At 63.9% G+C, this 13432-nt stretch overlaps 1 protein-coding gene and 1 long non-coding RNA gene across 5 annotated transcripts; both read left to right on the forward strand.

The window, feature by feature from the left end:
• The first annotated feature begins 1298 nt into the window (after window positions 1-1298).
• Window positions 1299-5636, forward strand: LOC125618116 (proteoglycan 4-like). 2 transcript variants are annotated; one of them, XM_048807890.1, is made up of 2 exons: window positions 1299-4286; window positions 4501-5636. In XM_048807890.1, the coding sequence occupies exons 1-2, from the start codon at window positions 3359-3361 to the stop codon at window positions 4785-4787; spliced, it is 1215 nt and encodes a 404-aa protein (XP_048663847.1). In that variant the 5' UTR covers window positions 1299-3358; the 3' UTR covers window positions 4788-5636. The 2 variants fall into 2 exon arrangements, with proteins under 2 accessions (XP_048663847.1, XP_048663846.1); XM_048807889.1 differs by having other exon boundaries at window positions 4547-5636.
• Window positions 5637-5669: 33 nt separating this feature from the next.
• LOC125618117 lies at window positions 5670-11666 on the forward strand. 3 transcript variants are annotated; one of them, XR_007349359.1, is made up of 4 exons: window positions 5670-10062; window positions 10313-10455; window positions 10581-10876; window positions 11217-11666. It is a non-coding gene; the product is annotated as an uncharacterized LOC125618117 (long non-coding RNA). The 3 variants fall into 3 exon arrangements; XR_007349360.1 differs by having other exon boundaries at window positions 10622-10876; XR_007349358.1 differs by having other exon boundaries at window positions 10313-10876.
• The last annotated feature ends 1766 nt before the right edge of the window (window positions 11667-13432 follow it).

Below are 13432 nucleotides of genomic sequence, written 5' to 3' on the forward strand. Positions count from 1 at the left end.
GGTGTGAGAGAGAGAGGAGGAGGAGGAGGAGGAAGAAGGAGGGAGGGAGAGGTTGAGGGAGAACTTTGGCCAGAGCTTTTGCCGATGCTGACCCGCCCCTCGCAGACAGGAGGTCTGAAGGCCTTTCTTTAGAAAGATGGGCAGCAAGACCTGGCCTCAGCCCAGGACCACAGCCCCAGCTGCCCTCCTCTGGCCCCTCGGCAGGTTCCCTGGGGCCTGAGAGTCCAGAGGGGCTCAGGCCCCAGCCAGGGCTGCATGGAGCTGCCTTCCTGCAGCCTCACTGCCCTGGCCTCCGTGCACCAGGGGCCAGCAGCCTTGCCCAGACGGCTTCTGCCTCGTTGCTGGTGCCCCCTCCCCTGCCCCGGGTGGGGCTGGCTGTCTAGACTGTGGGGCTCCTCAGCCCCCAGCTTTTGTCCCCAGAGCGCCTGCAGCACACAAAAGGGTATTTGCCTTCCCACTCCTGCACCCTGGCTCCTGGCCAGCCTCGGGCCCTGGGCCCACCCACCAGAGGGGCAGACCCGGAGGCCGCGGCTGCATCTGAGGGCAGGATGGAGCCACGGGGCTGGGTGGGTGAGGACAGGCTGGGGAGCTGCACCTCCTGCTGGGGGTGGGGGCCTCATGGAGGGTCTGGGACTCAGAGCAGGACGTGGACGAGCGGCCGTGAGGCTGGGAGAGCATCTTGGGGCTTGGAGGGCTGCACAGATGCAGAGACGTCTGGGGAAGGGGTGGGCAGGGCCGCCCTGGCCGTGCAGGCCTAGGTGGGAAGCCAGGCTGGCTGTGGGCGAGGCAGGACGTGAGGGGCCCCCAGCCCCTGGGCCTGACCCCCCAAGTTCCCCACTCAGCACCCTGGGCCTCTCAGGTGCGCCCGGGCCCCACCCCTCCCAGCCAGCTTCAGCCCCTTCCTCACTGGGCCACCTCACCGTCCTGCCCCTGTCCCGCCACTCGAGGGGACACCTCCCTGTGGCTGTCTTCCTTACATTCCTAGCTGCTCACTCTTCCTGGCTGGGTGTCACTGTGACGGGCACCTGTCCTGAGACGCCGTCTGACTGACAGCCGGTAGGGACTCCAGGGCAGTCTCCCCCTCAGCAGGATCCCCTCTGGGACCTGGCCACAGACGTGTGGGGACACTGTCAGCCTTGGGGGGCCCTGGCCCAGCAGCAGACACTGGTGCCTGAGGCCCCCTGCTGGCCCCCTGGACCCCCATCCCCGTTCCACATGTGGGGGACGCCCAGGTCGATGGTCCTGGGAGGGACCCCAGGCCTAGCGCCACACCAGCGCCCAGCTCCCTCCACTCCTGGCCTGGGATAAAGCCCAGGCCCCAGCTGAAGGCGCACACCTCGTTAATCTGCTTATCTGCTGCCAGCACAGCCACGCCCGACAGGAGCCTAGATAAGGGACAGGTCAGGGGCCACTCCCAGGTGTCCAGCAAGGCCAGGGCCCAGGCCTCACAGGCCCCTTGCCCAACTCAGGGGGCAAACGGTTTTGATCCCCCTTCCCTGCACCACACCGGCAAGGGTCATTTTGGAGCCTGGTCTAGATACAAAACAGTGGCCCTGGGAGATGGCCACTGTCCACGTTAGTGGCCAGGGAAGTGTCCATGCCTAGGAGGGAAAGCCAGGGAGTCTCCAACATGGATCCCCTCTCTAGTCTCTCAGCTATGGCCAAGGTCCAGCTCTGAGCTGAGTGGCAGGCCTGAGGCAGATGACACTAGACCTCAGTGTCCCTGTCACACCCTGATCCCACCGCCTGCCCCATGTCTGCTCAGGGCCAGGCCCACCAGCCTGAGCTCGAGGTACCTGCATCAGGGGGAGGTGAGAGCCGAGAGGGGAAGGTGCTCCCAGGCTGCCAGAGGCCTGGACCCCGGGAGGCAACCCCCAGCCCCCTCCAGACCAAGGCCACTGAGCACTGAGCCTGCAGGACTGGCCATCCTCCCAGGGGAGCAGCTTTGCCCAGGGTCACACGGCACCCCCGCAGCCCACGCTGACCGCCGCCCCAGGAGGGTGCATGGCTCAGCACTGGGCTGCCGTGCCTCTGCAGCTCAGGCTGTCCATCTGTCCCTCCAGTGGCACCCCGAGAGTCCACACTGATTCCTGCCTGCAAACCTCAGGAACCCAGACCTCAGGTGGACCTCAGAGAGCTCAGAGAGCCAGTGTGGCTGGGCAGTGGGACACGTGTAGGGACGTCGGGGGCACATGGTCGGCAGAACCCGTCACAGCTCAGCAGGCACAGGCAGCCAGAAGCACCCTGTCAGAAGCCTCCCTCGGGAGATGACCAGGGGTGGACAGTGGGCCTGGACTGGGGAGGCGAAGCACAGGGTGGGGGTGGGCCCTCAGCCCAGGCCTTGTTCTCGGGACCCCAGGCCCCTTCCCCACTAGTGCCCTGCTCCCTCCTGGCTCCTGCGGGCTCCTGGACGCAGCAGGCCCTGGCTGGGGGGCAGGTCTGCCTGCCCGACTCACTTGTGTTCCTGTGTGAACATCTGGAGCAGCAGGCAACCCAGGTCCAGGACAGCATGGACAGGCCCTGGGCAGCTGGCCATGTGCTTTCCTCAAATACTGGCCACATGCACGTGGCGTCCTTCACCCCCGGTGCTCTCGACCCATTGGACCTGCGTCCAGAGGCCCCTCTGCTACCCGCCCTGCTTTGTGTGGGAGTGAAGCCTGGTGGGCCTCTGGTTGGCAAGGCTGGGGTGCCCCATGACCCTGTTGAACCCTCAAGTGGTGGGCGGGGTCAGAGCCTTGGAGGACCACAGAGCTAGGCCCCCAGGGACCTCCCATGACTCCAGGAGCCTCTGCCAAGGTCCAAACCAGAGTTGTCACTTGCTGAGGCCAGGAGTGAGGAATGTCCTTGGGGTGAGAGGCAGGGCCTGTCACCCTGGACACAGGGCCACCCGCCCTGCTACCCCCACCACACTGCCCCACCACAGGCCAGCCTGGGGCTGGGCAGCATGGCCACTGCTGCTGCAGGGGTGGTGGCTGCCTCGCTCACTGGCCCCGGGGGACTCTGTCTTCGTCATGGGTCACCCAGGGCCAAGCGGGGGTATGTGAGTGGCCCCCACTTCCTTCTTGCCTTTGTCAGCGTCTCAGCTGGGGGTCCGTCTCAGCTGACCTGATCTGCGTGTGGGGCACACCGCAGAAGCAAAGGGCCCGCCTCCTGGCACCGAGGTCCAGGCAGACCGTAAGCCAGGCTGGAAGCTCAGCTGGCACAGGCCTTGGAGGCAGGGTCTGAGGGCGGCAAAGCGGGCGGCCACCTCAGCTCATGGCCACAGGGCCTCTGTCACGTCCCTGGACAGAGATGTGGAACTCAGGACAGATACCCTGGCCCAAAACACTGCTGTCCCTGGGGTGAGCAGATTTGTCCCATGCACAGCCAGCTCGGGGGGCTCCATTCCCAGGACCTTGGGGTGAGATGCCAAGCGGGTGATTGGACAGGGTGCCCAGCCACGGACTGTGTCCCCCTGGACAGTGGGGAAGGCTGCTGGCCGGCTGCAGAAGGGGGCTTGAGGGTCTCAAGCCCAGCGGCCTTCTCCCAGGTGGTGTCCTTGAGGAGGTGCACGGGCAGGCAAGGCGGAGACAGCCCTGCACTCCCGAGCAGCTCTGGGAAGCCATCCATCGGTCTTACCCTCTCCAAGGCCTGCCAACTCCCAGCAGCAGGGGACACTGCCCACTGGGACTCCTTCTGTCCCTGTCTTTATGTGGAAGTGAACAGTAACTCTCAGGTACATATTCTCTGTCTACCAAGCCAGCGGTGCCACCTGTCTGCCTTGAGGTTCTCAGAAAGCAAATGCTATGCAGAGGAGGCCAAATGGCCCCAGGTGGTTCCTGGTAGATGTGACGATGACCTTGTCTTGGGACAGGCCCTCAGTAAGACACTGTCCGCTCCAAACCACACCATCACAGTCCCATATCCACATGAGGGCGTCCATGAGGGAGCAAAGCATAACGTGGCCTGGATCAAGCCCAGGAACCCCAGGACACCCAGCTCAGGAGACCCCAGAACACCCAGCTCAGAAACCCCCAGGATACCAGCTCAGGAGCCCCCAGGACACCCAGCTCAGGAGCCCCCAGGACACCCAGCTCAGGAACCCCCAGGACACCGAGCTCAGGAGTCCCCAGGACACCCAGCTCTGGAGCCCCCAGGACACCCAGCTCAGGAGCCCCCAGGACACCTAGCTCAGGAACCCCAGGACACACAGCTTAGGAACCCCAGGACACACAGCTCAGGAACCCTCAGGACACCCAGCTCAGGAACCCCAGGACACCCAGCTCAGGAGCCCCCAGGACACACAGGTCAGGAGCCCCAGGACACCGAGCTCAGGAGTCCCCAGGACACCCAGCTCAGGAACCCCAGGACACACAGGTCAGGACTCTCCAAGGCACCCAGCTCAGGAATCCCCGAGACACCCAGCTCAGGACTCTCCAAGACACCCAGCTCCGGAGCCCCCAGGAAACCCGGCTCAGGAGCCCCCAGGACTCACAGCTCAGGAACCCCCGGGACACCCAGCTCAGGAACCCCAAGGACACCCAATCAGGAGTCCCAGGACACCCAGCTCAGGAGCCCCCAGGACACCCAGCTCAGGAGCCCCCAGGACACCCAGCTCAGGAACCCCCAGGACACCGAGCTCAGGAGTCCCCAGGACACCCAGCTCTGGAGCCCCCAGGACACCCAGCTCAGGAGCCCCCAGGACACCCAGCTCAGGAGCCCACAGGACACCCAGCTCAGGAGCCCACAGGACACCCAGCCTGGGAGTTCCTGAGGCCGCCACCCGGCTCAGGGTTAGGGTCCACTGACAGGGCCCTGTGGATGACGCCCGGGGCTCATGAGGAGCAGGCCCTGCCCACCCAACAGGCCCATGCATAGGACTTTCCAGCCTGCCGCTGTCCATGTGTGGACATTGAAGAGGCCTCTGTTGGCCCTGTGGGTTGACCTGGCACAGGTGGGATTCCTGCCCATCCTGAAGGCTCTTAGATGAGCAACCACCCTGCCCCTCCTTGGGACAGCTGTGGCTGAACGGTGAGTCTCATCTGGCCCCTAGGACTGTAATGAGGTACAGTACAGTGAATGGCCGTCCCCAAAAGATAAGCCCAAATGCTGACCTCTGATCCTGTGGGTATTGCCTTCTGGGGGATATTGGCAGGTGTAGATCCCAAAGATCACCTGGCGGGTGGGGGCTAAATGCTAGGACCAGTGTCCTTACAAGGGAAGGGCAGACAGGGATTCGGGACTCAAAAATCATCAGAAGAAAGAAGACAATTGAGCCCCCAGAGGCTGGGTGAGTGACGAGTTCCTGCCGGGAGCCGGGGGACGGACCCTTCCACCTCCTGAGTCCGATGGAGGCCTCCTGGACCAAGAAGACAAATTCCTGTCCTTTTCAACCACCAGTTTGAGGTCATTTGTTACAGCAGACCCAAGAGACATGCAGTAGCCAACGCACTGAAGACCCAGGAAAGGCTGTAGGGTCCACTAGAGCTGAGACCACGTCCGAGTCCCTCCTGGGCACAGCCTGCCCCCAGCAGGCAGACAGCTAAGAGTGACAGAAAAATGCTCCTCCACGCAGACCCAGAAAGCTTGAGCCCTGAACCCATGTCCAGATCACCCCTGAGCAGAGAGCAGACGCAGGGCCCTGTCCTGGGGAGGTGCGTCCTCTGACCCTGGAGACAGGTGCCTCCTCTGACCCTGGACAGGTATGAAGAGGCAGTAAGTCTGGGAAAAGTTGGCTTGGGCAGCCTGGATGTGGCCTGCTTGGCCCTTGCTGGCCACACTGCTCTGTGCTGTGTCCTGAGTGTCCCTTCCTCCCTTTCTCTGCTGAGGGGTGGGATGGTCCCAGAACTCAGAGCCTGTGGAATTGCTGTCCCTATCCTCCAGCCCTCCTGCTGGCCAGAACAGGAGCCCAGTGTTGTAAACAGGGTCAGGCTTCCCGGAGGAGACTGGCAGGACGGGAGTGAGAGGTCATGGGGATGGGGCAGAGGGCTGAAGACCGATGGGCAGCTCATGTCCACAGACAAAGCCCCGTGTGGCTTCTCAGCTGGGTAGGGCACGGAGGCCTGGCTGGACAGCCTCAGCACCACCAAGTGGACCCCATGAAGAGCAGGAAGGGGGACAGAGTTGAGCAGCACATCAGGTGCTCTGCACAGTTGGTCTCTAAGACCCCGTGAGCCAAGCTCAGGCAGTCTCCGTGTTGCTGATGACCCCAGTTATGTCAAGTACCCCTCCCCACTCACCCCTGGCCCTGCTGTGACTTCCCCCCCAGGTGGCTCTGCTCAGGAGATATGAAGTGACCAGGGCCTTTGGGGCAGTGACCACTGGTCCTGGTGCCCAGCATGCTGTCCTGGGCCTGGCCACATGGGCCAGGAGACTGCCAGGGGTGCTTGGTGGGCAGGGCCAGGTCTGCCTGGCCGTGCCAAAGCAGTTCAGATCCTTTCCATAGGCAGCTCCAGCCCCACCCAGCAGGGGACATAGCCCCATCCTTGGGGCAGCCACCTGCTGACCTGGGTGTGAGCTCATGGGTCACTGACATGTGCTCAGTCCTTACAAACCTGCCTTTGCACAGTCCTGTCCACACACCATCAACCATCACCCCGAAAGGCAGATACCACCAAGTATCCCTCAGCTGCCGGCAGAACAGTCAAGACGTGGTGCAGCCGGGCAGCTGGATGCTACTGGGCCTCCAAAGGGAAGGCCGTCCTGACATCTGCTGCCAGCTGGACGGACCCCAGGACACTGCGCCTGGTGAGAGGGGCCAGGCAGCAGGACAGACACTGCAGAATCCCGCGGGGCCCTGCAGCCCTCAGGTCCACAGAGGCAGAGAGCCTAGGGGCCGGGGCTGGAGGGCGGGAGTCAGGCCAGAGGGACAGAGCTTCAGACGGAGGAGATGAGGACGCCCTGGAGGTGGGAGGGCCACAGCAGCTGAGTGTGCCCAGCGCCCAGGGTGGGGCACTGCACGTGGTCAGGATGGGGTTGTCTCCCACCTCCCTCTGTTCATACTGTGTTTTGTAACGTGGTGAACTTCGCAGTAGAATTTGCCACCGTGACCACACGTAAGGGCCACGTTCAGCTCTGTGGCTCCGAGTGCTCAAGCTATGCCACCAGCTGCACCCACGGAGCCTGACCCATGCGTCCAAGCAGAGCCCAGGCTACATCTGAGCGGCGGGACCAAATCCTGAACTTCATGGAGGAGTCCAATGGGAGGACCATCCAAAACATGGTTCCGCCAGCCTTCGGCCGACATGTGTCACACCCAAGACAGTGACGGGGACATCATGAGGAACTGACAGGGGAGCAAGAGAGGAAGAGGGAGGGCAGACCTGCCCCCCGGGGCTGCATGTGAGTGGGGTCACAGAGCCTTCCCTGACCTACTGCAGACAGAAGCCTGCAGGCCATTCGTTCTGTCTCTTATTCAGCAAATATTTACTGAGCTCTGACCACACACCTGTGCCACTGTGCCCTTGGGGAGCCTCACTGGGTGCTGCAGGCAGAGCCCGCCGGCTGACCCACAGACTGTCCAGGACGGGCCAGGCAGCTTGGCAGAGGGGCCCCGGGGCAGCTCAGCACCAGCCCCTGTGCCACTGCTGCTGCTGCAGGTGGGTCAGTGGCAGCTGCTCCCTTGGGGGGCACCTGGAGGACAGCCCAGGGATGACAAGGCACTGCACCCTCGGGGCTAATCCGGGTCTCCTCCAGCTCAGGTCCAGTGGTTCCGGGTTCCCTGGGGAAGCCTGAGTCATGGGCCTGCAGCCCAGCAGGGTTCTTGGGTCCGTGAGCCGTGTACCTTGGCACCAGTGCCAGCAAAAGACGCATTTATTCACAGAAAAGGAAAATATCTTCTCCGGTCACCCTCCTCCCTGGGAAAACAAACGCCCAGGTTATCTCCCCTGGGCATGGGAATGGGCCTGGGCGCAGAGGTCAGGCCCTGGGAAGGAGGACTGCTGCAGTTGACCAGTGTCTCTGGAGCCATGCTGATCCAGGCCAAGAGCGGGTGAGGTCAGGGGAAGCTGAGGGCAGCAGAGGACCCTTCTGATGGACACACTTAAGGACAACACCCAGAACTGGAGCTGAGTCCTCGGCTGTCCATCCCCCTCTAGGTGGCAGCCCTGGCCCAGGAGCAGGGATGCCCCCGTGAGTGCCACGGGTGTCTGGGCACCATGTGGACTGGGATTCTTAGTCCACTTGTGGCCATGCAGGAGGCAGGAGGGCCATGCTCACTCAGCAATGCCAACCAAGGCCCAAGAGCGGGTGCCATGGCGCAGAGCAGACAGGGCTGCCCTCAGCCACCTCCAAGGCCTGCCCAGCTTGAGGGACTCCAACCGGAGGGCCTTGGGACACTGCCCAGCTGCCCCCCAGGGCTGTCCTAGTCTGGGGACTCTCCCTCGTCCAGCAGACACGGAGCTGTGTCAGGGCCCCACCCAGGGTGGGAGGATGCCAGTGGGAGATGGACCCAGGCCCCTCAGCTCATGTGAGAGAACGGTCATCAGGCAGTGACCACACAGCCAAGGGCCAGGTGAGGAGCAGGTAGGGGCAGCGGGGGTCTGCTTGGTCCTGGGAGTGGGGACAGCACTGAGGAGGTGGAAAAGCGGGGTCTCTGCAGATGAGCCAGAAAGGAAGCCGTGGGCTGACCTCCGGGACGGCCAGGGCCGCGGGCAGCAGGCAAGCTCCTGTCCAGCACCGTCACGCAGGCCCCAGAGGCAGGGGCCTCCCTGGGAGGCGGAGGCCCAACCTTGCTGAGGGGGTACCTGGGAGGACGGTGCCTCTCAGCCCCCGAGCCCCCATGGACCCCCAGACTCGAGACCTCACTCACACTCTGCACGCTGGTGGGAGCTCCGCGTGGCAGGCGCGAATCATGTTCCTGGCTCTCGGTCCACGGCTCCTGTCACCCTCGAGGCTGCCACAGTCAACTCAGCTCACGTGGCCAAGCCGGGTCCAGGGCCAGCACTTGCCCTCACAGCCCGGCAGGGCAGAGCCACGGCCTGCTGAACAGGAGGAACCCTGCCTGGAACTGAGGGCCCACCTCGGGGCGGGGGAACGGGGCTCCAGCCCAGGGCCTGAGCCTGTGGCCCCGTGAGGCCGTGACCCACCCTCCACAGGGTGCCCCCAGCCCAGCGGTCCCCTCCCATGGTGGGCCTTTCCTCCTCCGTCAGTCACCACGTGGGGCCCCCGACCACACTATCCCCTGGCCCCCACCGTCCCCCAGACAAGCAAGGCCCAGCCACTGGCCCTGCAGGATGCTGCCCCCTTCTGCTCCAGAGGACTCCAAGCCAGCAGCGTCCACGTGAGGGAGGGCACACCTAAGGACGTGTGGGAATACTGGAGGCAGGAGGGCAGGGGGCGGGGACCCGCGCCCCCCAGACCACGTGGCCAGGCCACGCGGGCGCACCTTGTTTGCACACAGGGCTGGCCCAGCTGCCTGTTTAGCTATGGGATTTGTGGGGTTTCAACGAAGCTCTAATGACCAGGTGCTGGTCAGCGCCCAGGCTGGTGGGCAGTGGGGAGCTTCCCACCTGCACTGGAACTCAGTGCAGAGTCTCCCTTGAGCACCCAGGAGGCCCCCCCCACCCAGAGCCCCACCCCAGAGCCAGCGCTGGGGTCCACCGGAGCCTCCCCAGGCTGGACGCTCAGAGCCCCTCAGGGAGGGCCCAGGCCTGGCTGCACCCAGTGGCCCCTGGCAGCTCTCTCGAGCCCCTGCCACCCCGCCTTCTTTCTCTCAGCCCCTGGCAGATTCTTCCAGAATCATGGGCTTCCCCATTTCCCTCCCCTGATTGGTCCCACTCAGCTGGACACCCAGTGGCCCTCACCCTGGCCGCCCACCATCCTCCTCCCTTGTAGCCTCACCGCCCTCCTCCACCAGCCCCAACCCTGCTCCATTCCTGGAATGTGCCTGGGGTCCACTCTAGGCCCAGCCCTGGGAGCTGCCTGGAAGCCCTGCCTGCCCCTACTGGACCCTGCATTGCCAACCCTGTCCACCCCAGGAGGAGGAAGGTTGTGGATGACCAGTGACACCACAGCAGCCTTTACCCTGGGCCTCCCCCTTCTCGGCCCCCACGAGGCCTCGGTGCACACCTGTGCTGGCCAGGGGTGAGTGGTACAAGCTGGTCTGTGGGAACGGGCCCTAGGTCTCTGCATTCCTGCTGACCCTGCACAAAGCACCTCAGGGAGGGGTGTCCCTCTGACACATCTGTGAGGGACATGCCCCAGGGTGCTGCTCCTTGTCCTCAACAATCCCCAAACACTGGGCCCTGTTCCTCGGCCATTTACCTGAGGTGGGGGCTGGGCCAGGGCTGGCCTCCCGTGGGGCACGGCTCCAGGGACCCTCCCTCCTCTGCAGCTTCCGGGTCCAGTCTCTGTCAGCGCCTTGAGCTTCCCCTCTCCCACGCTGTTCACCCACCAACCAGGCTCTGGGACTCGGGGTGCAGGGCACCTGCTGAACTGGCTGCTGCCTGCACGGAGCTGCTACAGGCCTGATTTGGGGTGAGGACAGGCGTGGGGACAGTGGGCTGGGATTTGAACCTAGGGCTCGGGACCCACTCCATGGGCCGGCCTGGGTTCTGGGGTCTCACCACCTCCGGTGGCCCAGCCTACCCCCCGTTGTCCAGAGCAGCCCAGTGAACCTCCACGTACCCTGGGGGCCAGGCAGGCAGCCTCCAGAGCGTGCCAGACAGCCTGGCCTGGAGGAGGCCCAGGCCCCCGTGGGGACTCCGTGCAGGCCGCAGCAGCACCTCCCAGTGGCTGCCCGAGTGTGGCTCAGCCCCTGGCTTCTCCACCGACCAAGGCGGCAAAGGAGAGCACAAGAGCCCAAGGGCTACCTGCACCTCTGGTGTCCCCTGCACCTGCATGGCGGGGGCAGTTAGCAGACCAGAGAGACAAGCGGCTCTGTCCCCCGAGGAGACAGGTGAGCCATGCCCCAGACCCATCAGAGAGGGTGGCGGGTGGGGAGCCTGCCCAACCAGTCTCTCTCCGAGGCACCACAAGGCCCAGCAGGTTCTGTATGTAGGACAGTCGGGGGTCAGGTCCAGTGCCGGGCCCTGGCTGAATTCACCCAGGGATGAAATTCCCCAAAAGCCTCTAGCCTGTCCACTGAGAGCCGGCTGAAGGCCTTGGGCCCGACACTGTGGTCAGCAGAGTGGGGCTCGTGCCAGACCTCCAGAATGTGATGGGGCTCCGATTATGCCACAGGGGGTGACACGGGTCGGGGCTGCCCACAGCTCTCACAACCCTGCCCTCCTGCACAGCGAGGCCACCTGGGGGAATCTGCTCCCTCAACCCGCGGGGAGCACAGGACGCCACAGCCCCCACCCACACCAACCCTGCAGGAAGGAGGGACCCCAGGCAAGATGGACCTCAGGGACGAGAAGCAGAGAGAGAGATGGAGAGGGAGACACAATGCAGAGACAGCCAGGAGGAGAGACCACAGCGGAGACAGAGACAGAGAGACATCAAAACAGAGACAGCTGCAGATGAGGACTGCCGCACCTGCTGCCCACGTGCACAGCAGCCAGGAGGAGGCAGCAGCGAGTGTGTGGACACAGAAGGCAGTCCCTCCCTGGGTTCTGGGTGGATGGGGACGGTCACTTGGGGCAGGGGTGCTGCGCACACAGAATGGTGGGCAAAGTGGTTAAAGGGGAAGCTTGCTGTGTGATTTTGCCACAATTGGAAATTGTTTTATTTATTACTTATTTTTATTTATTTACTTATTCACTCATTCATTCGTTCACTTGTTTGGTGTTGGGGACTGAACCCAGGGATGCTTTACCACTATGCTACATCCCAGCCCTTTCAATTTATTAATTTAGGGCCTCACTAAGTTGCCCGTTGCTGAGGCTGGCCTGCAACTTACAAGCCTCATGCCTTAGCCTCCCGAGTCCCTGGGTTGACAGACGTGGCCACCACACCTGGCTGAGCAGTGACATTGTTAAAGCGCTGAAAGAACTTTGAGCCCAGGCCTGTAGTCCAGGCAAGGTGCTGGCCTGGGAGACTCAAAACCGATGCTCCAGCAGGCATCCAGGGAGGACCCCACACGGGAGCACGTCTGAGAGGCTCTGCAGCGTCCGCAGGCAGGGCAGGAAGACACCTCCGGGAAGTTCAGCCGCCCTCAGAAGAGGCCGGGTAAGAAGGCGGCCACGGGAGCCACCGCACACTGGCATTGGGCCCTGCACCCAGCACCACACAGGCAACTGGGGTGGGGGGGAGCTGCCTCTGCCTTCAGATGCCCTCCGGCTGCTCCTGGGGGCCTCTCCGCCCTGCACCTGGGGAAGAGCTCCCATGGGCTCCCGGGCAGGGCTGGGACTGGGCCACACGGGCCACATGGTCACTGTGGAGTTGCCACTTCCCTGTCACAGCCACCGGGGAAGTGGCAGGAGAGGGACAGCCGCACCAGCGGTGGGGGGGGGTGGGGGGGTAACCAGCCCCAGACGGCACCCTGCACCCCTGGCACACGCTTATCTGGCTTATCAGTGAGTTGACCACAGCTCACGCGGGAAGGCGCACAGGAAGTCCTTTCCATCGCTGGGTAAACTTCCGTGGCCTGGAGCGTGGCCATCCCCCGACACCTGGCCAGGAAGGCCCCGAGGTGCCTACGTCTGGCAGAGGGTGGCCGTCCTGCTCCGGGCTCTGCTTGGGCCCCGTGCCGTGGGTCGGAGGCTCTGGGGAGCTGCACTCTGCACAGCGCACGCTCTGCCCACCACCAGAGACCCCCATCCTGGGCTACTTCTCAGGCAGGGCCTGAGGCCTGCCACCATGTGGGCTGGGTCAGGATGGCTCAGGCTGGTGTCCAGGTGGCACTGGGGCTTTTGGTCTTCGTGTGAGGTGTGGGGACACGGGGCGGCATGGGGGACAGGTACCCATAAGCACAGGGGCCAACAGGGCCTTGGTGCAGGCCACACCAACTTATTCTGTGACTGACTGTCCTGCTGTCCATGTGGGCAGCCTGCCTCATCCCCTGGTGAGGGCAACTGGTCGGGGGCTGTGCCTGGCCAACTGACCAGTGTGGCTCCTGTTTCTAAGCCCAGACTGAGGCCAGTCACTTAGGCCGTGGCATTGCAAGGGCCTCAGAGTCAGTGAGGGCAGCCAGACCAAGTGGTGAGCCAGGCTTGGGTGCCCGTCTCTCCCTGGAGGCCCCTGAAGCCACATGTCAGAGCCCTGGGGGACCCAGGCTCTGGGTTCACTGCCCACCCTGCAGAGCAGCAGCCAGGCTGCTCTTGTGACGTTGGGCCACAGAGCCACCTCCCCTGCCCAGGGAGTGTGAGGACACCTGGGTGACTCACTGGCCATGTTAAGCAGGGTTTCAGGGCCCACAGGATGGCTCAGTGGCAGCCCCTGAGATGAGAGGACGCAGGGAGGAGCCCCTTCAGCCCAGGACCAGGACCGCTCTTGCTGGCCTTGGCAGATGGGCCCGCCCACCCGGAGGAGGCCGGGGAAATGGCCAAATGCTGTGAAAGGGCAGGGTGGG

This window comes from Marmota marmota, unplaced genomic scaffold (assembly GCF_001458135.2).
Source record: "Marmota marmota marmota unplaced genomic scaffold, marMar, whole genome shotgun sequence".
NCBI lineage: Eukaryota > Metazoa > Chordata > Mammalia > Rodentia > Sciuridae > Marmota > Marmota marmota.

What these genes read in the sequence shown, in the direction of transcription:
- LOC125618116 (XM_048807889.1), top strand. Translation starts at nt 3,359, where the DNA reads ATGCACAGCCAGCTCGGGGGGCTCCATTCCCAGGACCTTGGGGTGAGA. An exon ending in GGAGCCCCCAGGACACACAG is followed by an intron (nt 4,287 to 4,546) that starts GTCAGGAGCCCC and finishes CAGGACACCCAG; the next exon opens with CTCAGGAGCCCCCAGGACAC.